General features: G+C 32.6%; 1 protein-coding gene across 1 annotated transcript; it reads right to left on the bottom strand.

Moving 5' to 3' along the window:
• Nucleotides 1-5,438: 5,438 nt before the first annotated feature.
• si:ch211-11n16.2 (zinc finger FYVE domain-containing protein 1) lies at nucleotides 5,439-21,011 on the bottom strand. The gene is made up of 11 exons (XM_051130132.1): nucleotides 20,806-21,011; nucleotides 17,783-18,287; nucleotides 14,829-15,046; nucleotides 12,696-12,802; nucleotides 12,184-12,292; nucleotides 10,191-10,288; nucleotides 9,991-10,108; nucleotides 9,739-9,909; nucleotides 9,446-9,635; nucleotides 6,135-6,233; nucleotides 5,439-6,015 (listed from the first exon to the last, which is right to left on the bottom strand). Exons 1-11 carry the CDS (start codon nucleotides 20,920-20,922, stop codon nucleotides 5,783-5,785), a joined length of 1,965 nt encoding a protein of 654 aa, XP_050986089.1. The 5' UTR covers nucleotides 20,923-21,011; the 3' UTR covers nucleotides 5,439-5,782.
• Between the last annotated feature and the right edge of the window lie 855 nt (nucleotides 21,012-21,866).

The raw sequence follows: 21,866 nt of genomic DNA, 5'->3' as shown, positions 1-21,866 counted from the left end.
GATACCACTGGTGATTAAATCAAATGATTGTTTTAGATCATATAACATCAAACCGTGTAATTTTTTTTTGTTATACTTTGTTCCCAAATTGTTAATGTTAACAACATTAGCATTGCGTGACTGTGTTTGAACTTGCGTCACGATTTAATCAGTTAATCAGATGCATGGCCATATTGGTGATACCCGCACGTAAACAAAAGCATGGATTGCATGGATTGCATGATTAATGTGCTACTGAATACGTTGTTCTGCTAATTTGTGCTGTGATATAGAGAAGGACTTAGTAAGCAGAAAAGGGCGCAATATTTTGACAAACTTAAGTTAATAGGTTGTAATAATATGTATGAGCAGTATTAATTAAGATTTTAGCCTAATACTGTATTTCACTTACCTGAATGGAAATGATAAGAACAAACAAGAATGTTGTCAAGATTCTTGCCCTGGAAATCCTGGTTCAGTTTGGCTAACCACAAATGCCTTTTGTTCCTCAGACAGTTTTTTGCACTCTTCTCCTTGATTTGTTATAACTTTTGGCAGTCTATAGCACTCCAAATGTTTTTTCTCAGTCTAAGCGATTAGTACAGCCCAAAACATGACAACAATTAACCATTTGCAGCAGCAATAATCAGCAAAATATGTGTTTCGTTCGGTTCAGTGCCGCCAATATGGCTGACCTATGACATGTCATGAAAATACTCTTTGGTATGTATTAGCGTTACAATTTTAGTTTCTGTACAGTATAATCTCTAATTGCCATTTAACCAAACCAAAAAGCAAATTCCTTAGAACTGGGTCTCTTTGAAATACAAGTCTTGTGTAATCCCATGTGTGCACATTTAAAACTGGAATATAATAGATAAGTAGATAGCCAGTGAACACTGGCTATTTATGTACATGCTAAAAATTGATTTCAGATCATTTTTAACAAAAAAAAAAAAAAAGTATGTATGAATAGTAGTGTGTCAGATTTGGGGGCTTTTGTGAAACCATTAAAGACTAAGTCTATACTACTATTAGTTGAACTTTACTAAAATGTAAGCATTTCCTGTCATGGTGAAGATGTGAGGTGTGAAATGTGTTAGCAGTGAATTACATCATTTCTTGTGCAACAATATGAAGCTTAAGATTAAATTCTTTCACGAAGTGATTAAATGCTGAAGTATTTATGTCAGATGTTTGTCTGGCGCACTAAGCTTTCTCTTTCAGTACAAGAACAATATCAATTATAAAAGATTCTTGGATTAAACAGTGGAGTCAGGTAACATAGGGCTATTTTCATCCTTTTATCCTTAAGTGAACCAGAGCTGGATTCTGCAGTTTTTTTTTGGCAGTGTGCTAAATGACTGAAGTCTGTCATGTTCAGTTTTTGTTAATCTGGCAGACCTTTCTGTTTGTTTTATATATAAACTATAGATCAATAATACAAAAATAATAAAATGTCCACTATGTAAGATCCTACAATGAGTGAAATCCTAAATAAATAGGTGACTCAATGGGTCTCTTGCTGAGAGTGATGTTGCCTCCACCTGCTGGTTACAGTGTGGTAGTGCAACTGAATGAATTTTATCATGACCATGATGCTATTTTAGCACACTTTATATAGTATTATAAAATGTATTGTCAAATTCACTTTTATTTTTACATTTCTCATCTTTATTTTAGTTTGAGTTTTGATAATTTTGTTATCTTCTCTGTTCTTCTTCTTCTTATTATTTCTGTTAAGCTTTAATTTATTTTTATTTCCATTTTTAGGTATTTTAGTACTTAAACTTATCTTACTTTTAGTTACATTTAATTTTTATTTCATCTAATATTTACATTTTATTTACATTACTTTTTTTTTAATCAGTACCATGATGTTATTTTAATATTATTTATATACTATTGCAGAATTTATTAAAATATTAAATTTGCTTTTTGATTTATAGTTTTCATTTTAAATCTTCATTTTAGTTTGAGTTTTGATCATTTTGTTATCTGCTTTGTTGTTGTTATATTATTATTTCTGTTTAACTTTAATTTATTTTTATTTCCACTATGGTTTTGTAATTTTAGTAGTTAAACATATTTAATTTATTTAACATTAACATTTTTAACAGTTTGTTTCAAGTTTTAGTTTAGTTAAATTTGTTATTTAATCTAAAATTATGTATGTATGTATGTATGTATTTATTTATTAGGACCAAGATGTTATCTTATTTTAGTATTATTTATATACTACTATAATATATATTAATATTTATTATATTAATATTTATTATTTATTTAAGTTTTAATTACTTAAATTTACAAAAACGAAATAAAAAGACTTTAAAAGCTACACAGAAAAATAATAATAATAATAGTAATTATTAACCACAACGAAGCAGGTAACGAAATGATCAAACCTAAAAATAATAAGAAAAATAAAAAATATTAATTAAAAGCTAATTGACATTAATTACATTTATAAAGTTACAAGATATATTAATTATATTAATAGTTTATATTTTATATTACTCAAAGAATCCTGAAAAACAAAATCCAAAAAAACAAATTTAAGCAACACAACTGTTCTCAAAATGTATTAATGTCGAGCAAATCAGCATATTAGAATCTATCTGAAGGATCATGTGACACTAAACACTGGAGTAATGATGCTGAAAATTCAGCTTTGCATCACAAAATAAAAAACTAAATATTGCATTTAAGTATTTCCTTTGTGTAGCCTTGGTGATCATAAGTAACTCAAAAACAAAGAAATCTTAATGATTCCAATCTTTTGAATCTTTTGGTGTACAATATACTGCCATTTTAGCAGCTATACTCTCTAGATACCAGTATCAGCAACTGAAAAACTGACATAAGAGAACCATGCCAGTTACAGGGTAATACCACGGTCCCAACAGTCACCTGACCCCATTAGCAGCCCTGTTTTACAGTGTGTGTGATGTTCTTAATGACACTCACACGAGTGCTGACATTACAATCAGTAAAGCCCTCTAGACAGTTTCCTGTAGATGCGATGCAGCCGGCTGTTTTGCCAGACACTAATGTTATAAATGCAGGAAATGTGAGTACAACCTCCATGATTTAAATCAGATTTTGAGTCAGTTTCATCTATTTAAGGCCCCTGAGCAGGAAATCTAGACCTTTACCTCTAAATGACCTCGCGTTTGTTCGCTTACAAAGCTAGAACCCATTAGTTTCCATAGATGTCTTATCTTGTGAATCAAGAAAGCAGGTTGCTTCGAAATAACTTTAATGTTCCGGTTAGAAGCCTGAAAAACAGTACCGACCAATCAAAACAAAGATCGCAGGATTGTCAAATGCAAGTTCAGTTATATGCAATTAAAACCATTGCTTTGGTTAAATCCCTTCATAGAAGACTACAATGTTCTATTCCAGATAAAAAAATATAAAGAGTAAAAGCAGAATTGTAAAAAAAAAAGGGACAGTTCACTTAAAAACGAAAACTCTGTCATCATTTACCCATCCTCATGTGAATGTTGGTAACCAAACAGTTGACAGTTGCTATGTAAAATGACAGATTTTTCATTTTTTTGATAAATTATCCTTTTAAGAAAATCCACATGGATTCTCTCCAATCAAATATGAATAAAGTGCCTTATATAAGCCATTTTATGAGCTGTACACATGTTAGGAGTGATCCTGCTGTGACGGCTCAACATTCAGTCATCTGCATTGAGTATTAAATGTCAAACTCCCACACTGTGAAATCATCCTGTTGTATGCTAGATAGTGGTTGAGATGCATTAGGCACTGCAAATGCTGTAGAATAATTCTATTTTCATTATACATGTACAGTTTACATCTTAAGTAATAGACTATATGGCTCTCAACTAAAGAAAGTTGACCAAGATAGTAAATATCAGATAAAGTGCAGATGTTATTTCAGAAAACAACAACAAAACAAAGTGTTGTAAAGAATATTGATAAAAAATACAATGAGATATGAGAGATGCTTGAACTGGAATGTGAGTTCTAGGCTTAACTTGTCTACATCTGTTGCTCTGTTCCTGGAATAAAATATAAAACTGTACCAATAAAAAGTAATGCTGCTATCTAATATTCAAATGTTCTTTTTAATATCTGTTCTGTCACATCTCCTATTTATCTCAAAAGATCATTTACAGTGTATTAGATATGTTAAGATTTACTGCTCTTGCTCTCTGACTTATAGTCTGTTATGGAGGTTATATCTTATCTTTGGGATAGAAATATTAAGATGTTTAATCAACAAAATATTTACAGAAATGCACTTTTAGAAGGCAATTCGTTTTCAGTGCCAGCACTATAGTCAATAGCTAGAATCAACAGAAATCTATTACAATTAGTTTTTTCTATTTTCCTCTTTTAATTTCTGCAGCAAATCTCACAAAAAATGGAAACACTCCGGATTGTTTGTTCATCCCAAAGTCAAAAGAAAAAAAAAAAAAAGATAATAAACCTATTTTATTTATTTATTGTAATTTAGATTTAAAAAAAATCAAACTCAAAATTTTTTTTTTTAAGAATTCTCTTCTGCTCACCAAGCCTGCTTTTATTTGATTCAAAATACAGCAAAAGCAGTAATACTGTGAAATATTTTTACTATTTAAGATAACTGCTTTCTATTTGAATACATTTTAAAATGTAATTTATTGCTGTGATCAAAGCTAAATTTTCAGCATCATTACTCGAGTCTTCAGCGCCACATGATCCTTCAGAAATCATTCTAATATGCTGATTTGCTGTTTGAGAAACATTTATTATTATTATCAATATTTAAAACAGCCAAGTACATTTTTTTCAGGATTCTTTGATGAATAGAAAGAGCCAAAGATCAGCATTTATCTGAAATAAAAAGCTTTTGTAACATTATACACATTTAAAAGCTTCAGTATAATTCAGTATAATTTCAGTATAATTCAGTATTTTTTTTTTACTTTAATTTTTTTTTTAATTTTATATAAATTAATTCTTTTATTTAGCAAAGATGCTTTAAATTGATCAAAAGTGATGATAACATTTACAGTGTTACAAAAGATTTCTATTTCAGATAAATACTGTTCTTCTGAACTTTCTATTCATCAAAGAAATCTGAATAAATTCTACTCGGCTGTTTTTTAACATAATAATAACAACAATAAATGTTTTTTGGGCAGCAAATCAGAATATTAGAATGATTTCTGAAAGATCATGCAACTGAAGTAATGATGCTAAAAATTCAGCGTTGAAATCACGGGAATAAATTACATTTTAAAATATATTCAAATAGAAAACAGTTATTTTGAATAGTAAATATATTTCAAAATTTCTACTGTTTTGCTGTATTTTGGATCAAATAAATGCAGGCTTGCAAAAAAAAAAAAAAAAATCTTAGTGTTCAAAAACCTGACTGGTAGTCTAGTCTATATGTATATATGTATATATATATATATATATACACAAAAGAAAACTTATTGTATTAGAGTAATTAGACTGTAAATAAAATGTGTCTATTGCATGTGTCATTATTACATAATGAATCTTAAAAGTTCTACAAATTAATTTTCATTATGCAACATATCAGTTAGTTTTTTTTCTTTTGATTTTGAGATGAAGTATAACCCAGATACCATCACTCTCTAATTTTGCAGCTAACGCTTTGAAGAGCCTGAGTGTTTGTCTATGCATCTGCAGTGGTTTTTATATTCCCCCCAGCCTCAATTACACCATCTGAGGCTTGAAAACTGCCTATAGCCTGTATCTGAGCACCAGCCTGCATATATGTAGATCGGCACTACAGAGGCACAGCAATTCACAGGGAATCCCTGCTGTCAGCGCAGGCGTCACACACTCGCACAGGGTGGTCCCAGCCACGAGAGGGCACTGGCCTGGTCTTCGTCGAGCAGTTCCCGCACACTCCCTGACCGCATGCCCGGCAATGGTGTTTGGACATGCTGGGGGTGAAGGATTTAGAACAGCTGTGGCACTGGGTGATCTCGTGGTCCGGGATCCAATAGTCTGGTCTCGCAACTCCCTTTACGAAACCTGAGGACAAGGTTTCGTAAAGGGAAAAAAAAAAAAAAAAAAAGACAAAAAATGAAGTGCTCTGCATAAATGATAGAATTCTCTAGTGTAAACTCAGACACTGTATTAGTAACACTCACAGAGGGGGTAGTCCACTGCGTTGGAGACCATATCCAGAGTGGACTGAGCTACTTCCGTCACTCTGCGGGCGACTAGTGTCCGGGGTTCTGTAATGGCCACTGCAGGGGAGAAAATATATTATCTCAGCTCAGTAAACCAGTCAACATAACACAGAGAGACCATTAAAACTGTGTTGGAAAACACAACTGAACCCAGTAACCCTGGAGAATAGTGCACATTCTTTTACAAGGCCAAATATTCTCATTCTCTCAATACTCAATGCATTACACAGACAAGTGAGCACAACCAGAATTGGCTGAAAATATGTGGGAAATGTAAACAAAAACTTGGACAATAGCACAATTTGTACCATAAGAGTATCAAATCACATAGACATGAATACTTTAAGACTAGTCTTCTAAATAATCCAAGGAAAATTCATAGGTTTTATAAGTAAAAAAAAAAAAAAAAAATAAATAAAATTATATATATATATATATATGTCAAAGGTCATTTTTGGTTGTTAGTATTTTGGATCTCAATTACTACAAGGGTTTATTACAAGGGTTTGAGATCCACACATAACAAAAAGGCAAAGGAAGTAAAAATAGCAATAAATACTATATTGCGCAAGCACAAATAATGCAAGGTACTATTTATAATCATAGTTATTTGCACCTCGATGTGTAAACAGTTACAACTGGCAGTCATGACAAAAAAGCTATATATATATGTATTGTGTTTGTGCAGCTAATTTTGAACAATATCTGGGTCAGATTTACCATTTTGAACACAGTACAAATAACACAATAAAATAGAAAGGGATTAAAATTTCTTACATATTTTACATTTTTAGTTTCTGACAAGCTACAATAAACGTTTTCTGTTTTTACATAAATCTCAAGTATTTTTTCAGTGTGCAGATTTTTGGCAAATTACATGGAAACCAATGTTGGACAGAAGCACCCAGTTTCTAAACACAACAGGACGGTTAAAAGAACAACTGTACCATCTGCACCAAATCAGCATATTAAAATGATTTCTGATGGATTATGTGACAGTGAAGACTAGGGGTGGGATTCGCACCGTACCTCACGATACGATAATATCACAGTACAGCGATTATTGCGAAAATCAATATTTTGCTAGACAATTCTATAATTGAATAACTGAAAAACAAAACGCCTGTGAGAAGGTTAAGTGCAAGTTTTCACTCTTTAAGTCCAAACTGTTAGAAAACAGAACAAAAGTTCTGTAAAACAAATTTAACGTAAAAAACATTTTATTCTTGGACTATGTGTAAACCAACACATTTAACTGCTTATCAATATATATATATATATATATATATATATATATATATATATATATATATATATATATATATATATATATATATATATATATATATATATATATATATATATATACACACACATATACACACACACACACACACACACACACACACACATATATATATATATATATATATATATATATATATATATAGTTTTGTTTGTTTTCATCGTCCAAGCCATAGGTGCAGATTTATGTTTCTGGTACCCACTGCTCACACACTGTGTAACACACACTTTTTAATATCCGCTAACATCCGAGAGAGAAGGGAGAGAGAGGAAGAACATGTTCACATAAAACTAGATGCGCCTGCGTTGCTCTCTCGCTCTCAATAATATAGTGAGGGACATCCACCTGCGATCCGAGCTGAGAGGTTAGGCTACTTACGGTCTGAATATGCGCGCTGCAATAATAACGTGATCGGTGCGGTCCACGCTGATAGCTGTTCTGGGGCACTTTTTTGGAAATCTGTTTATCCTTTATCCTTCGATTCCTCATCTTTATAGAGAATGCAGTTCATGGTTGCTCAGAGCGCTTTGGAAAGAAGGTCAAAATGGCCGTAATTTACATGAATTTTTAGACACTGGAAGCCGGGAAATCTATTTAGAGTGCCTTATTGTATTAATTAAAATATCAATATTTGCTTATTGTATTAATAAAAATATCGATATTTGGCTAAATATCAATTCTCGTATCGCATGGAGAAAGACGACAATATACATGGTGCATGGTGCACCAAAAACACCAACAGCGTCTGTCAACAGTCACGAAATCAAAAATAAAAAAAATAATAAAAAGAACAAAAACTTTAAAGGATGAATATCTTAGTCTTACGGTTATCTAGAAACAAGTGTGCTCCAAAACAATGACAAAACTTGCATTTAGAAGACATAATCATTTAAAATGATTATTGTCTAATTTATGAATCGACGACTTTGATGACATCACCCTGCACTTTAGCTTCTCATCAAACTTTCTGTCTAATCAAATGCGCTCTAGAATCCAAAGCGTCCCGTCACCTAAATCAGTGGTTCTTAATTCCAGTCCTGGGGGCCGCCTGCACATTGTAATAAACTTTGATACGTTTTGCATATTTCTGTAGTATGCAGGATTTTTTTTTGGTTGTTTAGGTCCAAAAAGAGGACATGTCCGGGGAAAAGAGGACATATGGTCCCCCTAACTAACGTAAATAAAGCAAGCTAGTATGCATAGGGCACCAAATGTTGGCGAAATAACACATTAGTTGACCGAAGGAAATAATAGGGAATTTTTTTCCAGAAAACAAAATAAATTCAAGCATTTTGTATCTACGCATGCTTATTTTCAAAAACTTTCAAGGGCCTTGAACTTTTTTTTTTTTTTTTTCAGATTTACAAACTTTCAAGGATTTCAAGGACCCGTGGGAACCCTGGTTAACTGATTGTTTACAAAGTTAGTATTTACTGTACGGTGAATGGCACGTAGTGCACTATATAGCGGACAGGGAATGATTCAGACAATGTAAATATGCTTTCAAATGGAGCAAAACAAGTCTGGTCTCGCGTTGTCACACAGTCTGCACACAGACACGACAGCACAGATCGGATCACGTGTGAGTCGGCGCAGACCACAAAATTTATCAGAGCCATTTGAATTCTACACAAAATGCTATATTTTATAGCAATATATTTGAGATTAGGAGGAGAATTGGTTAGACAAACAGCACTAACGAGTAGAAGCGATAACACCGGTTAGTAAAAGTTTCATATTGAATCTAAAGGGGTAATTTATTAGACTGTGGCCGTAATAAAATGTACCCAAGCTGGCCCAGACTATTATATGAACAAAACACTATTGGATATTTAAAAAAGGTGTGTCTGCACGATATGCCCCGCCCCTGCCTAGTTTCAGCTGAAATTATGTCAACACATAGAATAACACAGGGCGATTCACAGCACTTTCATTGATTTTCAAAAGAGAACAATGTTCTCACCCTGTCCAGTGTGCTGGGGTCCTCCCTGCCGATAGCAGGCATCACACACTCGTACGGGGGTGCCGCCCCAGCCCCTCTCAGGCACTGGCATGCTGTGAGTGGAGCAGGCCTGGCAGAAACCCTCCCCACATGCCCGACAGTGGTGTTTCCTTTCTGCCTCCTCAAACGCTCTCTTACAACCATGACATTCCTGAGAAGACAAACCTTAAGTTTTTACATAATAAAACAATTATGCTATGAAATTCATGCATTTTTACATCTTTCACATATTTCTACGGGGCATATCAACTCACAATGATTTCAGAGTTGGGCTTCCAGTAGGGTGGAGCCACCTGGTCTGTGAGCCAGGCAGCGACGGCTTTAGTTGGGCCTGAGCTGTATTCTGTCACTGACTGGATTATATAATTCATTCCATCCAAAACCCGCTGGGCTGCATTCTGATGGTCTGTCTGGAAGGCATCGGTCTACAAGCATAAAAACAACATTAACCGCTGTGAGCATCAATGGAGTCAGCACATGGATGGGAACAGAGAAAAACAGCTCACCCCCTGCCAAACATGCTTGACCTCTGGCCGCACCACACTGCTCTCTGGATCCTGGTTGCCCATCCAAAACTGTCTACTCCGGTAGATGATGCCACAGCTGGCACACTCTAAAACATAGCTGCAGAACAAGACCAGGGTTCAGAGCATGGACGAGGACCAGCTTGAGAGGCTAATTTTAGTATGAAAACCATCTTACTCACCCTGACCACGCATACTTGGCCAGACCAAGCCATGGGTTATCTGAGGAGGCAGATGTTTTGGGTATGACGATCACTTCTCTTCCGCTCTCATAGCACCTCTGTGAGGGTAACAGAAATGGCTTATCATCCTTTCTACCCATTCATTATACCTTTGTTTTAAATTAAGAAATCTAATCTATATAGGAGTTTTTGCAAACTGATTAATCTAAACCTCAATTAAAGCAGAAAATAAGTGGTGAATCCCATTATATCCAAAGGCAAAGTCTAAATCAATTTTAATTTTAGTGTGATTTTTATTTTTTACATGAAAAAACAAACACAAAAAAATAAAACTGCATGTTGACACCACTGAAGTGAATATTAATAGTTCAACAAAAGGTAAATTGAAGAAAACAAACTAATAAATGGAATAATAATAATAATAATAATAATAATAATAATAATAATAATAATAAAACAAATACAAAATAAAACTAAAGCAAAACTAAAAACAAGAAGTCTAAACATCTAAACAAAAAATAAAAATGAAACAAAACAAAAATAAATGAAATCGAACAAAACAAAAATTAAAATGTTAAAAACACAAAAAATAAAACTTGTAAACAAAAAGAAAAATACAAAAAATAAACAAATACAAAAATAACTAGAAAACAAAAACTAAAAACACAAAATAAAAAAAGAAATACAAAATAAAAGTAAAAACAGAAAATAAAACAAAGAACTAACATAAAAACAATCTATTTGAAATGAAAACAAAATGAAACAAACACAAATTGAAATCAAACTAAAAACTAGAAGTAAAATTCAAAAACTAAACTAAACAAAAAACTGAATGTTAAAAACAAAACAAAAAACAAACTAAAAATGAAAATACAAAATAAAACAAACATAAAAATAAAAACCTTAAACAAAAATAAAACAAGCAAAACTAAAAACAGAAAATAAAAAAAACACTAAAAACTAAAATAAAATAAAATATAAAACAAAATCCAAAACTAAAACAAACAAAATAAAACTAAAAAACACAATCTATTTCAAATGAAAATAAAACAAAAAGTAAATGAAATCAAACAAAAAACTAGAAGTAAAATTCAAAAACTAAACTAAACAAAAAACTGAATGTTAAAAACAAAACAAAAAACAAACTAAAAATGAAAATACAAAATAAAACAAACATAAAAATAAAAACCTTAAACAAAAATAAAACAAGCAAAACTAAAAACAGAAAATAAAAAAAACACTAAAAAATAAAATAAAATAAAATATAAAACAAAATCCAAAACTAAAACAAACAAAATAAAACTAAAAAACACAATCTATTTCAAACGAAAATAAAACAAAAAGTAAATGAAATCAAACAAAAAACTAAACTAAATAAAATGCAAAACAAAACTAAATGTTAAAAACACAAAACAAAAATGAAATAAAAAACAAACTAAACGTAATTCAAAATAAAACAAATACAAAAACAAAACAAAACTAAAATAAAATAAGTAAAACTAAAAACACAAAATAAAAAAAAAACAAAATAAAACAAACAACTCACTAAAATAAACTCAAAACCTAAAACAAAATAAATAAAAAAAATCTATTTAAAATGGAAAAAAAATAAAACGAAAAAATAAACAAAATCAAATAAAAACTAAAAATAAAATGCAAAACAAAATTAAACAAAAACCTAAATGTTAAAAACAAAATAAATAAATAAATAAATAAAACAAAAACAAACTAAACTAAATAAAAATAAAACACATAAAAAAACAAAACACCTAAACAAAAATAAAACAAGAAAACCCTAAAAAAACAGTAAAAACTGCAAATTAAATAAAAACACTAAAACTAAATCTAAAACAAACAAAATAAAACTAAAAAATATATAAAAACAAAACAAAACAATCTATTTAAAATGAAGCAAAATGAAAACGAAATAAACACAAAAATAAAAACAATTTAATCTTGACCTTGACAACTGGCCATGCCAGTGAGTTCTTACCTTACAAATGAGAACTTTATTGTTGTATTGGTGGGCATACTGGCATAATCCATCAGCCATGTGTGGGACCCCGTCTTTCTGGTGGTTCATGCCGTTCTTACACCGAACACTAAAGCCATGAGATTTTGGAGAGGTTAGTTATGATTTGCTAATTCATAAGTGCTATTTAAGAGCACTCCTCTATTAAGTCACGCACACACACATACACAAGATAAAACAATAACAAACAACTTAAGATCTAATTACATTCATGTGCAACTCATTTCCATATATTAGCTTTGCATGCTGAATACAGATTCTAGATCTTTATAATGGCAAATCATCAAATTATGAAGTAGCTCAGTGTTGATGTGCTGAAATTACAGTCTGATGTGTGACAATGCAGCAATTGTCTTGATTTATCATGCATCAAACACAATAAATCTGTGCATTCAACACAGCCTCTATTAAAAAAAAAAAAGGAAACACCCATTCAATCTACAGCTTGGAGCATAATGCCTATGTGGACTTACTTGCAACTGAGACAGACTGATGGGCAAGTGAAATATTCATCAGGAAAGAAGGAGCATATGCTGATTTTGTCATCTGAGATCTCGCCACAAAACCTGTCACTCAATGCCTGAGAGAGAGCAGAGCAGTGAAGTGCAGATTCATGCTCGGTGGACAAAGGTGAACATATACATGCATGCACTGACCCAGAGAAGTAGTTTAGGACACATCAGTCACACAAAGTTCTCTACCATTTAAAAGTTTGGGACTGGAAAGATGTCTTTGAAAGAACTCACTTACGTTCACCAGGGCTGCATTTAGTAAAGGACAATGTACAGTTGTTAACACAGAATAAAGCCAGATGGACTTATGAACAGATGTATTGTACTCTAACTATTGTATGAGACTGAAGGGAATTATTCTGCGATAACAACCGGCTGGATGTACATTATCCCGCTTATTACGACTACTTGCCACAAAACTAAATAATTAGACACAAAATATTGATTTGAGTTGAAATATTTGAACACAAAGCTTCTGTGAAGAAAGCAGTTGCTAGTAAGTTTAAACTAAACGACAATTCACCACAGGAATAATAATGGTGATAAAAGACATTGATTTAAGATTAAACTATTTTAAAATCTTACCAGTTTGTTAGTTATCTTACAATCCATTATAGTCTTTGCAAAATGGCAGCAACTGCGTTTGTATGAAACAAGAGAAAGCAGCACGATACTAGGATGACAATTAAGTAATTGTACACAGAATACTGAGTTGAGTTTAATATTTTATTATCCAACCAAACACAAAGCTTCTACAAAGAAAAAATGTTCTCAGCAAGTGGATGAGCCTGTATTATTAGTTTTTAATCAGGTGTTATCAGGGAATAACATATGTGCTGACTGACCAATAAGAATTGAGTATTCCATGTAGCAGTGTAATAATTTGATTTAAAAAATATGGTAGAAACAGTAATATTGTGAAACATTATTTGCAATTTAAAATAATGTTTTTCTGTTTTAATATATTTTAAAATATAAATTATTCCTGTGATGGAAAAACACCAGGCTTTAGTGTCACATGAGCCTTCAGAAATCATTCTAATATGTTGATTTGATTTGATTTGATATCTCAAATTTAAATAAAGTTTCACTTTTTACCTTTTTTAATTATTTTAGTGCATCAAGAACCAAATCAAAATGAGGATTGCTGTCTTGCCAACGTACTGAAATAAAATACGTTTAAGGACTTATATATATACACACACACAGTGGGGAGTAATTTATTTATTTATTTATTTTTTTTATGGTTTTAGTTTTAATTAACTATAATAACCCTGGTGCTAAACAATTATGAAAACAATTATGCTGGTTAATATTTTTGTTGAAACTGTAATAATTTTTTTTTCATTAACTGAATGTAATATAGCATTTATTTAAAATAGAAATCTTTTTTAACAACTTAAAAGCCAGTATTTTGTTACTATTAAAAGTTGATCAATTTATTGCAATCTTGCTGAATAAATGTATGTAATATGTAATAATTTAAACTAGTGCTGTCAAACGATTAATCGTGATTAATCGCATCCAAAATAAAAGTTTTTGTTTAACAAAACATTTAACAAAAAATTTATATATTAACATATTTTTCTTAAAAACATACATGCGTGTGTGTGTATTTCTATATACATAATAAATATACACAGTGCACACACATATATTATGTAAACAAAAACTTTTATTTTGGATGCGATTAATCGCGATTAATCATTTGACAGCACTAATTTAAATGTAAAAAACATAAATCATACCTACCCCAAACTTTTGAATGGTTGTGTATGTAATGTATATTTAAAGGGACAGAGTCAAATGAACCATTTTATGGTGCTTTTTGGAACTTGACAGTCCCTTGTCACCCTTCATTTTCAATGTATGGAAAAGAGCATTGTGAACATTCAGCTAAACTTAGAGAAATAAACTCAAACAGGTTAGGAATGACACAATAATTTTTTGGTTGAACTATTCCTTTAAATACATTTAGTGAATTTAGTGTAGCTGCATTAGATACACAATATTAAACCAAATATTAAAGATTTTAGTGTCTAAATTCTTTTCGGGGTCACTTTACACACAGATACACAACAAAACGTTTGTTACCTGCAATGCACTGAACACAATGGCAGGCTGTCGCGGGGCTCGCTGGGAGGTGTTGTTCACCTGCTGATTGACTATCTGCAGTAACTGTGAGTAGTCTGTGGGGGGAGTGATGGTTTGGGTGCCCACATACTGAACAGAGCTGAAGGCGTCTGTGCTCTGGCCCAAGTCATGGAAGCGCTTTTGCAACAGCGTGTCTCCTTGCCCCAGGACAGAACCATCTGCATAAAGTAAACCAAACCCATATTTCTCTAGCCTGACACACTTAAATGGAATTTAATCGTTCAATCAAATTCAATCGTTTAATAAATGAATATAAAAAAAAAAAAAAAAAAGATGAAAGAATTTTTACAGGCCTTTAGAGTTTTATGTGCTCTATACAACACTTTTCATGTAGCATGATTTACAGCATGCTGAAAACCTAGGGTTTACCCAAGGGTATAATTATCATACAGCAGGATTGTGATCTTTGTTACACTCCACACCTGAGTCACCCTGCCTTGGGATTTACCTGCAATCAGTGTTAGATAACTAGTTGCCTAACCACTAAGCTACCTCCATTGATTTTCTTTTGAACAAATGATTTCAAAAAGGATTTTTATTTCTTTAAAAATATGCCCTAAAATATGTGTAGCAATATTTTATAGAAGCAATAATACACCTAAAGATGCAATATTAGATTTTATCTTATGTAATATCTTTGTCTTTGCATTCATCTTGGTTTCATAAGATTATAAAAACATTTACACCATATTCAAGAAAAGTGAAACTTTACTTCAAAACTTCAAAAATGTCTTGTCTTCTAACCAGTAAGTAAACAGTAAAAACAATTTCCTTTTTGTTGTATAAAATATAATGAATTATCAATTCAGTTTTTTCTTCAGTTTTATTTTTTTCCCCTTGACACAGGTCTGCAGGGGTCTTATGATATAATTAAGGTTTAATGCTTATATGATTTTGGGGATTTTTCAAATTACCTATTAAAGCAGTAAAGCATTAAACTATATTTTTTATGGAAGCCCGTTTCTGCCACTGAGTATCTCACAATTCTAACTTAATACCTCACAATTAGTGCTACTGATTCGATTAATCACGATTAATCGCATCCAGAATAAAAGTTTGTGTTCACATAACATATGTGTGTGTGGTGTGTATATTTATATGTATATAGAAATACACAAATGTATATGTATTTAAGAAATACTTACACATAGATATGTATTCATATTATAATATGATTTTCAGCATATTTCACCTAAATATAAATATTACATTTATTTCTTATATACACACACACATACAAACATGTATGTGTATATATTTATATATACATAGAAATTTACATAGCGCACACACATATATTATGTAAACAAACGTTTATTTGGACGTGATTAACTGTGATTAATTGATCTGACAGCATTATGATTAATACTTATGATTAATCAAAAACTCACAATTCTGTAAAAAGTAAAAATTTTGAGATATAAACACAATTCAGACTTTTTATATCTTGCAATTGCGAGTTTATGATGCAATTCTGAGAAAAACGTCAAAACTGCAATTTTTATTTTGCAATTCTGACTTAATACCTTACAATTAGTTCTGTCAAATCGATTAATAACAATTAATCCATCCGCATCCGCATCCAAAGTAAAAGTTGTGTTTACATAATATATAGGCCTTTGCTGTGTATATTTATATGCATATATTTAAGAAATATTTATACATATGTATGTATACATATTTATATATGATTTATATCACACATAAATATAAATACATATTACATTTACTTCTTAAATACTGTATATACATGAATGTTTGTGTATTTAAATATACACATAAAATTAAATAGCACACGCACATACGTTATGTAAACAAACTTTTATTTTGGGTGCGATTAATCACGATTAATCAATTTGACAGCACTACTCACAATTAATAATTCTGATATAAACTCGCAATTCTGAGAAAAAAAGACAATTGCGATATAAACTTGCAACTCTAAGGAAACTGGAATCTACAGGAAACATGAAACTAAGTTGCAATTGCGTTTTGGTGATTTTTTATCATGCAACTGAGAAAAAAAGTCAGGACTGTGAGTTTATATTTTGCAATTCTGACTTTATTTCTCAGAATTGCAAATTTATATCTTGCAATTTTGACTTTATAACTTGCAAATGCACAAATTCACAATTCAGAGAAACAAGTCAGAATTGTGAGTTTGCATCATGCAATTGAGTAAAAAAAGTCAGAATTGTGAGATAAGCAGTTCGCAATTACCTTCTATTATTTTTGATTCAGTGGCAGTAGCGGGCTTCCATATTTTTTCTAAAAAATAATAAAAGATTATGTCAAACTCCTTAAGGTTTTTCTATTCAAGAATTTCATTCTTTTAATGAGGAATTTTTCTTCATTATGATATCAGGATAGTTCAAAATAAATTTGAATTAAAATAAAAAAACATGCTCATCATGCATTTAAGTCTTTTTTTGTATGCATGACATTTTTTTTATGTATTTTTTATCAAAACAGACAAAAATGAGCATTGTGGCCCATGTATTACTGACTCAAATGAAATCTCTCTAAAGATCTGTCATTTGACTACCGAGCGACAATGAAACGAATTGAAATTCTCATCACTAAGCAGACAGAAATAAAAGCAGGAACGATGAAACAATCAAGCTTGAAATAAAGCCTTTGGTTTGACTGACAACTTGCATTTTTCCTGTGGGATCCTCCGCTAGTCTGAAATTCAGGACTTTTTCAAAGACCCCCCTGGCTATGTGTTTAGGCCCCATGAGGGTGTGCAGACCCAAGTTTAAACAGCAATCCCTTTGCCCCAGGCTAGTCGTACAACAGCCTTTGGCAACAACATGTATCAGAAAAATGCTGTATTCATATTGATAAACACTGCAGGCCTTGTAAACAGTGAAAGTCTGCTTGCTCTGACTTACCCTGGCCTAGCAGCTGAGTGCGAAAAGTCTCCTGGAAAACTATAACAGCAGGTCCCAGGCTGGAGAGAGGCACGTCCAGCCCGCAGCGGCTAGACAGAGCACGGAGCTCAGGCGTGAAGTGCTTCAGGTAAGCGGCCGATGCGCTGCCGAGGAACTGGAACATGTCGTTGTGCAGCCTCTCGGCCCGTGTGCGGTAGATGGCCACATCTGATAAGGCCAGAACCTTCAGCAGTAGACGCATCCGGCGGTTCTGCTGACTGGCGGCACCGAGCAGGCCCTCCGTGTCCAGCACGATCAAGTTCAGGTGCGGCTCATAAGCGGCCCATACGCCCACCGTGCATGAGGACGGAGAAGGAGATGTGGCGAAGACCTCCTCGCCATTGAAAAGCACGTGATTGAGAGTGTGGGACTTGCCGTCTCCTGTGTTGCCGAAGATGGAAAGCACTTTGACTCCTTGAGCGGCACTGCAGCCCAACCTCTGCAAAAACTGAGTTTCGTTCTTCACCTGTAAGAGAGAAAGAGTATGAGAGAGATATATCTATCAGTCTTTTGTCTATCTATCTATCAACTGTCTCTGTCTGTCTATCATTTATCTGTCTTTTTTTCTGTCTATCTATTTGTCTATCTGTCTTTTGCCTGTCTATCTACCTATTTGTCTATCTATCCATCTACCTTTTGGTCTATCTGTCTGTCTATCATCTGTCTTTTCTATCTATCTATCTATCTATCTATCTATCTATCTATCTATCTATCTATCTATCTATCTATCTGTCTGTCCGTCTATCCATCCATCCATCTGTCTGTCTGTCCGTCTATCCATCCATCAGTCTTTTGTCTATCTGTCTGTCTATCATTTATCCGTCTTTTTTTCTGTCTTTCGTCTATCATCTGTGAATATTTATCTGTCTGTCTTTTGCCTGTCTATCTACCTATCTGTCTATCTATCCGTCTGTCTGTCTATCATCTGTCTGTAAATAATTTTCTGTCTATCTGTCTTTCCTATCTATCTATCTATCTATCTATCTATCTATCTATCTATCTATCTATCTATCTATCATCTATCTATCAGTCTTTTGTTTTTCTGTCTATCATTTATCTGTCTTTTTTCTATCTATTTGTCTATTTGTCTGTATATCTATCTATCTATCTATCTATCTATCTATCTATCTATCTATCTATCAGCTGTCTCTGTCTCTATCTGTCTTTTTTCTATCTTTTTGTCTATCTGTCTTTTGCCTGTCTATCTACCTATCTGTCTATCTATTCATCTTTTGTCCATCTGTCTGTCTATCTATTTGTCTGTCTTATCTATCTATCTATCTATCTATCTATCTATCTATCTATCTATCTATCTAAACTGTCTCTGTCTGTCTATCATTTATCTGTCTTTTGCCTGTCTATCTACCTATCTGGCTATCTATCCATCTTTTGTCTGTCTATCTGTCTATCATCTGTCTGTCTATCTATTTGTCTATCTGTCTTTTGTATCTATCTATCTATCTATCTATCTATCTAACAATCATCTATTTATTTATCTATCAGTCTTTTGTCTTTCTGTCTGTCTATCATTTATTTGTCTTTTTTCTATCTGTCTATCTATCTATCTATCTATCTATCTATCTATCTATCTACCTACCTACCTATGTAAACTGTCTCTGTCTATCATTTATCTGTCTTTTGCCTATCTACCTACCTATCTGGCTATCTATCCATCTTTTGTCTGTCTATCTGTCTATCATCTGTCTGTCTATCTATTTGTCTATCTGTCTTTTGTATCTATCTGTGTATCTGTCTTTTGTCTCTATCTATCTATCTATCTATCTATCTATCTATCTATCTATCTATCCAGTTCAAGCTCATTTTCAATTCTGTATTGCCAAAGCTTGAAATATATGCAAATAAAACAACATAATATTATTTGATTTAAATAAATGTAACTAATTAGAATAAACTAGGAAACTCAAAAAGATGTGAACAGTTGTAGATTGCAGTGTTTAACAGAAGACCTCTAACATGTTTACATACCTACACATACACATACACATGTAATAATACCGGTTCAGTTCTTTGGTTTGTAGCGACTCTGTGAGATTCATTTTAGGTGCATGCAGAATGTTAATTCTAATTCTGCCTATGTGCGTAATTGGATGTTTTCCTCTATAATTTCACAATGAGTTTGCAGAATTCTGTGTTAATGGTTTCTCTTGGATGCCTGCCCCACCTATCTGACTGTCTATCACCATTGCAAGAATCTTAAAGAGACAGATCACCTAAAAATGACAATTATGTCATCATTAATGATGGATGAGTCACCCTGCCTTTTGTGAAACAACAAAAGAGTAAGTATATAGAGAAGTTTTATTTTTGGGTCTCTCCATAGAGGAACAATCTCTCACAGTGAAAGCAAATGATCACTTTCAGCCTAGTGCCTGAAATACTATAAACTCTCTAAAACCACACTGTCATTGCTGACTCGTTGGTTGTCCAGCTATTAGAGAACAACGAATAGCTGCTATATTCGTATACCGTAAAATTACCAAAGTACACCAGAATATCCTGTTAAGACTGATAACATAACAACAGTAGTTAACTTACACAGCACTGAGATCACTCAACATTTGTAAATCACACTAGGATACACTGTGTTGACAGATGTATATCATCTGCTGTAGCACATGGCCCTGCAGCACGTCTGACTTCATGAATGTAACTTACGTGAGAAAAAGAGACCTGAACTACACAAACCCTTGATTTAATCAATGTTAATCAATGCCTAAAGATCACATGTTAGTGAAAACCCTAAATGTTGTCAAAACATAGCCCTTCCTCTTGATTCAATCACATAACCACAGTTCCGGATTAGCTTATCTGTTTATTATTTACATTACGCATACCATAATAAAGTTATTAGCATGCTAGTGAATTGACAAACACCTGTCAAAGTGTATAAAAACAACTAAGACACTACATGTGCTGTTTACCTAATAGCCTGACGGCTAACAGAGAAGCTAACAAAAACAAACCTGCAAGCTTTCGTTTTCGTCCACCAGGAGAAAACTCCGTCCATCTTCCTTCGGCTCGTCCATTTTAACAGGCCCGAGAGAAATCTCCTCCATATCTTTCAGCAGCATTTCAGACATCGTAAAAGATTTAAAAACATCACAACTCTCTGGAAAGCTAGTTGGACTACAACTGTCCCAGGACTACTACCTGCTAAGGCGATGTTTGGTTTTCTAGCCGAACTCAAGAGGGCGCTGTTGCTACTCTATCAGCCGCCTTCATTGTGGATTTTTGACGCCCTCTAGTGGCTGTTCAGATCAACTGTCTCATAGCAGTCTTTGTGTGCAAAACACAGAAGTTTATAGCTACTGTAGTACCTAGGTCAATAAAAACAAAAGCTCTGACCTGAGCTCATTATTGCATGATTAGGGAAGCTTTGTAAAATTGGTAAAAGCAAGTGCAAACAAAATGGAAATGATGATTTTAGTTTTAGAATTTAGTGCATCTTAAATTGAAGATTAGCTCAACTTTAAAATCCCCTAAAAATGCACCAATTCTGGAGTAATTCCCTTATGAATCAACAGGACATTTTTGTTCAGAGTCCTTCCATAGAGCTTGCTAAGGTTCATTAAATATTTGTAAGCAGGGATCTATAAATATCACATGTCACAGAATGCCTTCAAAGTGGCGCCATTGCAGTTAACTGGACTGAAGAGCCCTTTATAGCCATGTTAGAGGTCAGTCTGGCTGATATTTGACAATATTATTCACAATCTACATGTTTCTCATTCTCAGAATGAAAACACGAATTACTTTATTGCTATTGTCCATTAATATTACAAGTGTTTAACATGTAGGTTGATGAAAAAATGTTTTATAGGAAATAGAAAATGTTTTAGTGAAAATGCAGAAAAGTTTGATGGTTAGGGTTTAGATGAAAAATATTATTAGTTCAGTATAAACACAACACAAGTCAATAGAAACAGTGATGTATATACACATGTACCGCACATAAATAACAGGATAAAGCTATGTAATAAAGATATTGATCAGTGCCTACCGAATTTTGCTCGGATTATCTCTA

This window comes from Labeo rohita, chromosome 15 (assembly GCF_022985175.1).
Source record: "Labeo rohita strain BAU-BD-2019 chromosome 15, IGBB_LRoh.1.0, whole genome shotgun sequence".
NCBI lineage: Eukaryota > Metazoa > Chordata > Actinopteri > Cypriniformes > Cyprinidae > Labeo > Labeo rohita.
The sequence above is the reverse complement of the archived record's forward strand: the minus strand, read 5'-3'. Positions and strand labels throughout refer to the sequence as shown.

What these genes read in the sequence shown, in the direction of transcription:
- si:ch211-11n16.2 (XM_051130132.1), bottom strand. Translation starts at nt 20,922, where the DNA reads ATGTCTGAAATGCTGCTGAAAGATATGGAGGAGATTTCTCTCGGGCCT. An exon ending in TTGTGTTCAGTGCATTGCAG is followed by an intron (nt 12,803 to 14,828) that starts GTAACAAACGTT and finishes GCTCTCTCTCAG; the next exon opens with GCATTGAGTGACAGGTTTTG. An exon ending in TCAGTCTGTCTCAGTTGCAA is followed by an intron (nt 12,293 to 12,695) that starts GTAAGTCCACAT and finishes TCATGGCTTTAG; the next exon opens with TGTTCGGTGTAAGAACGGCA.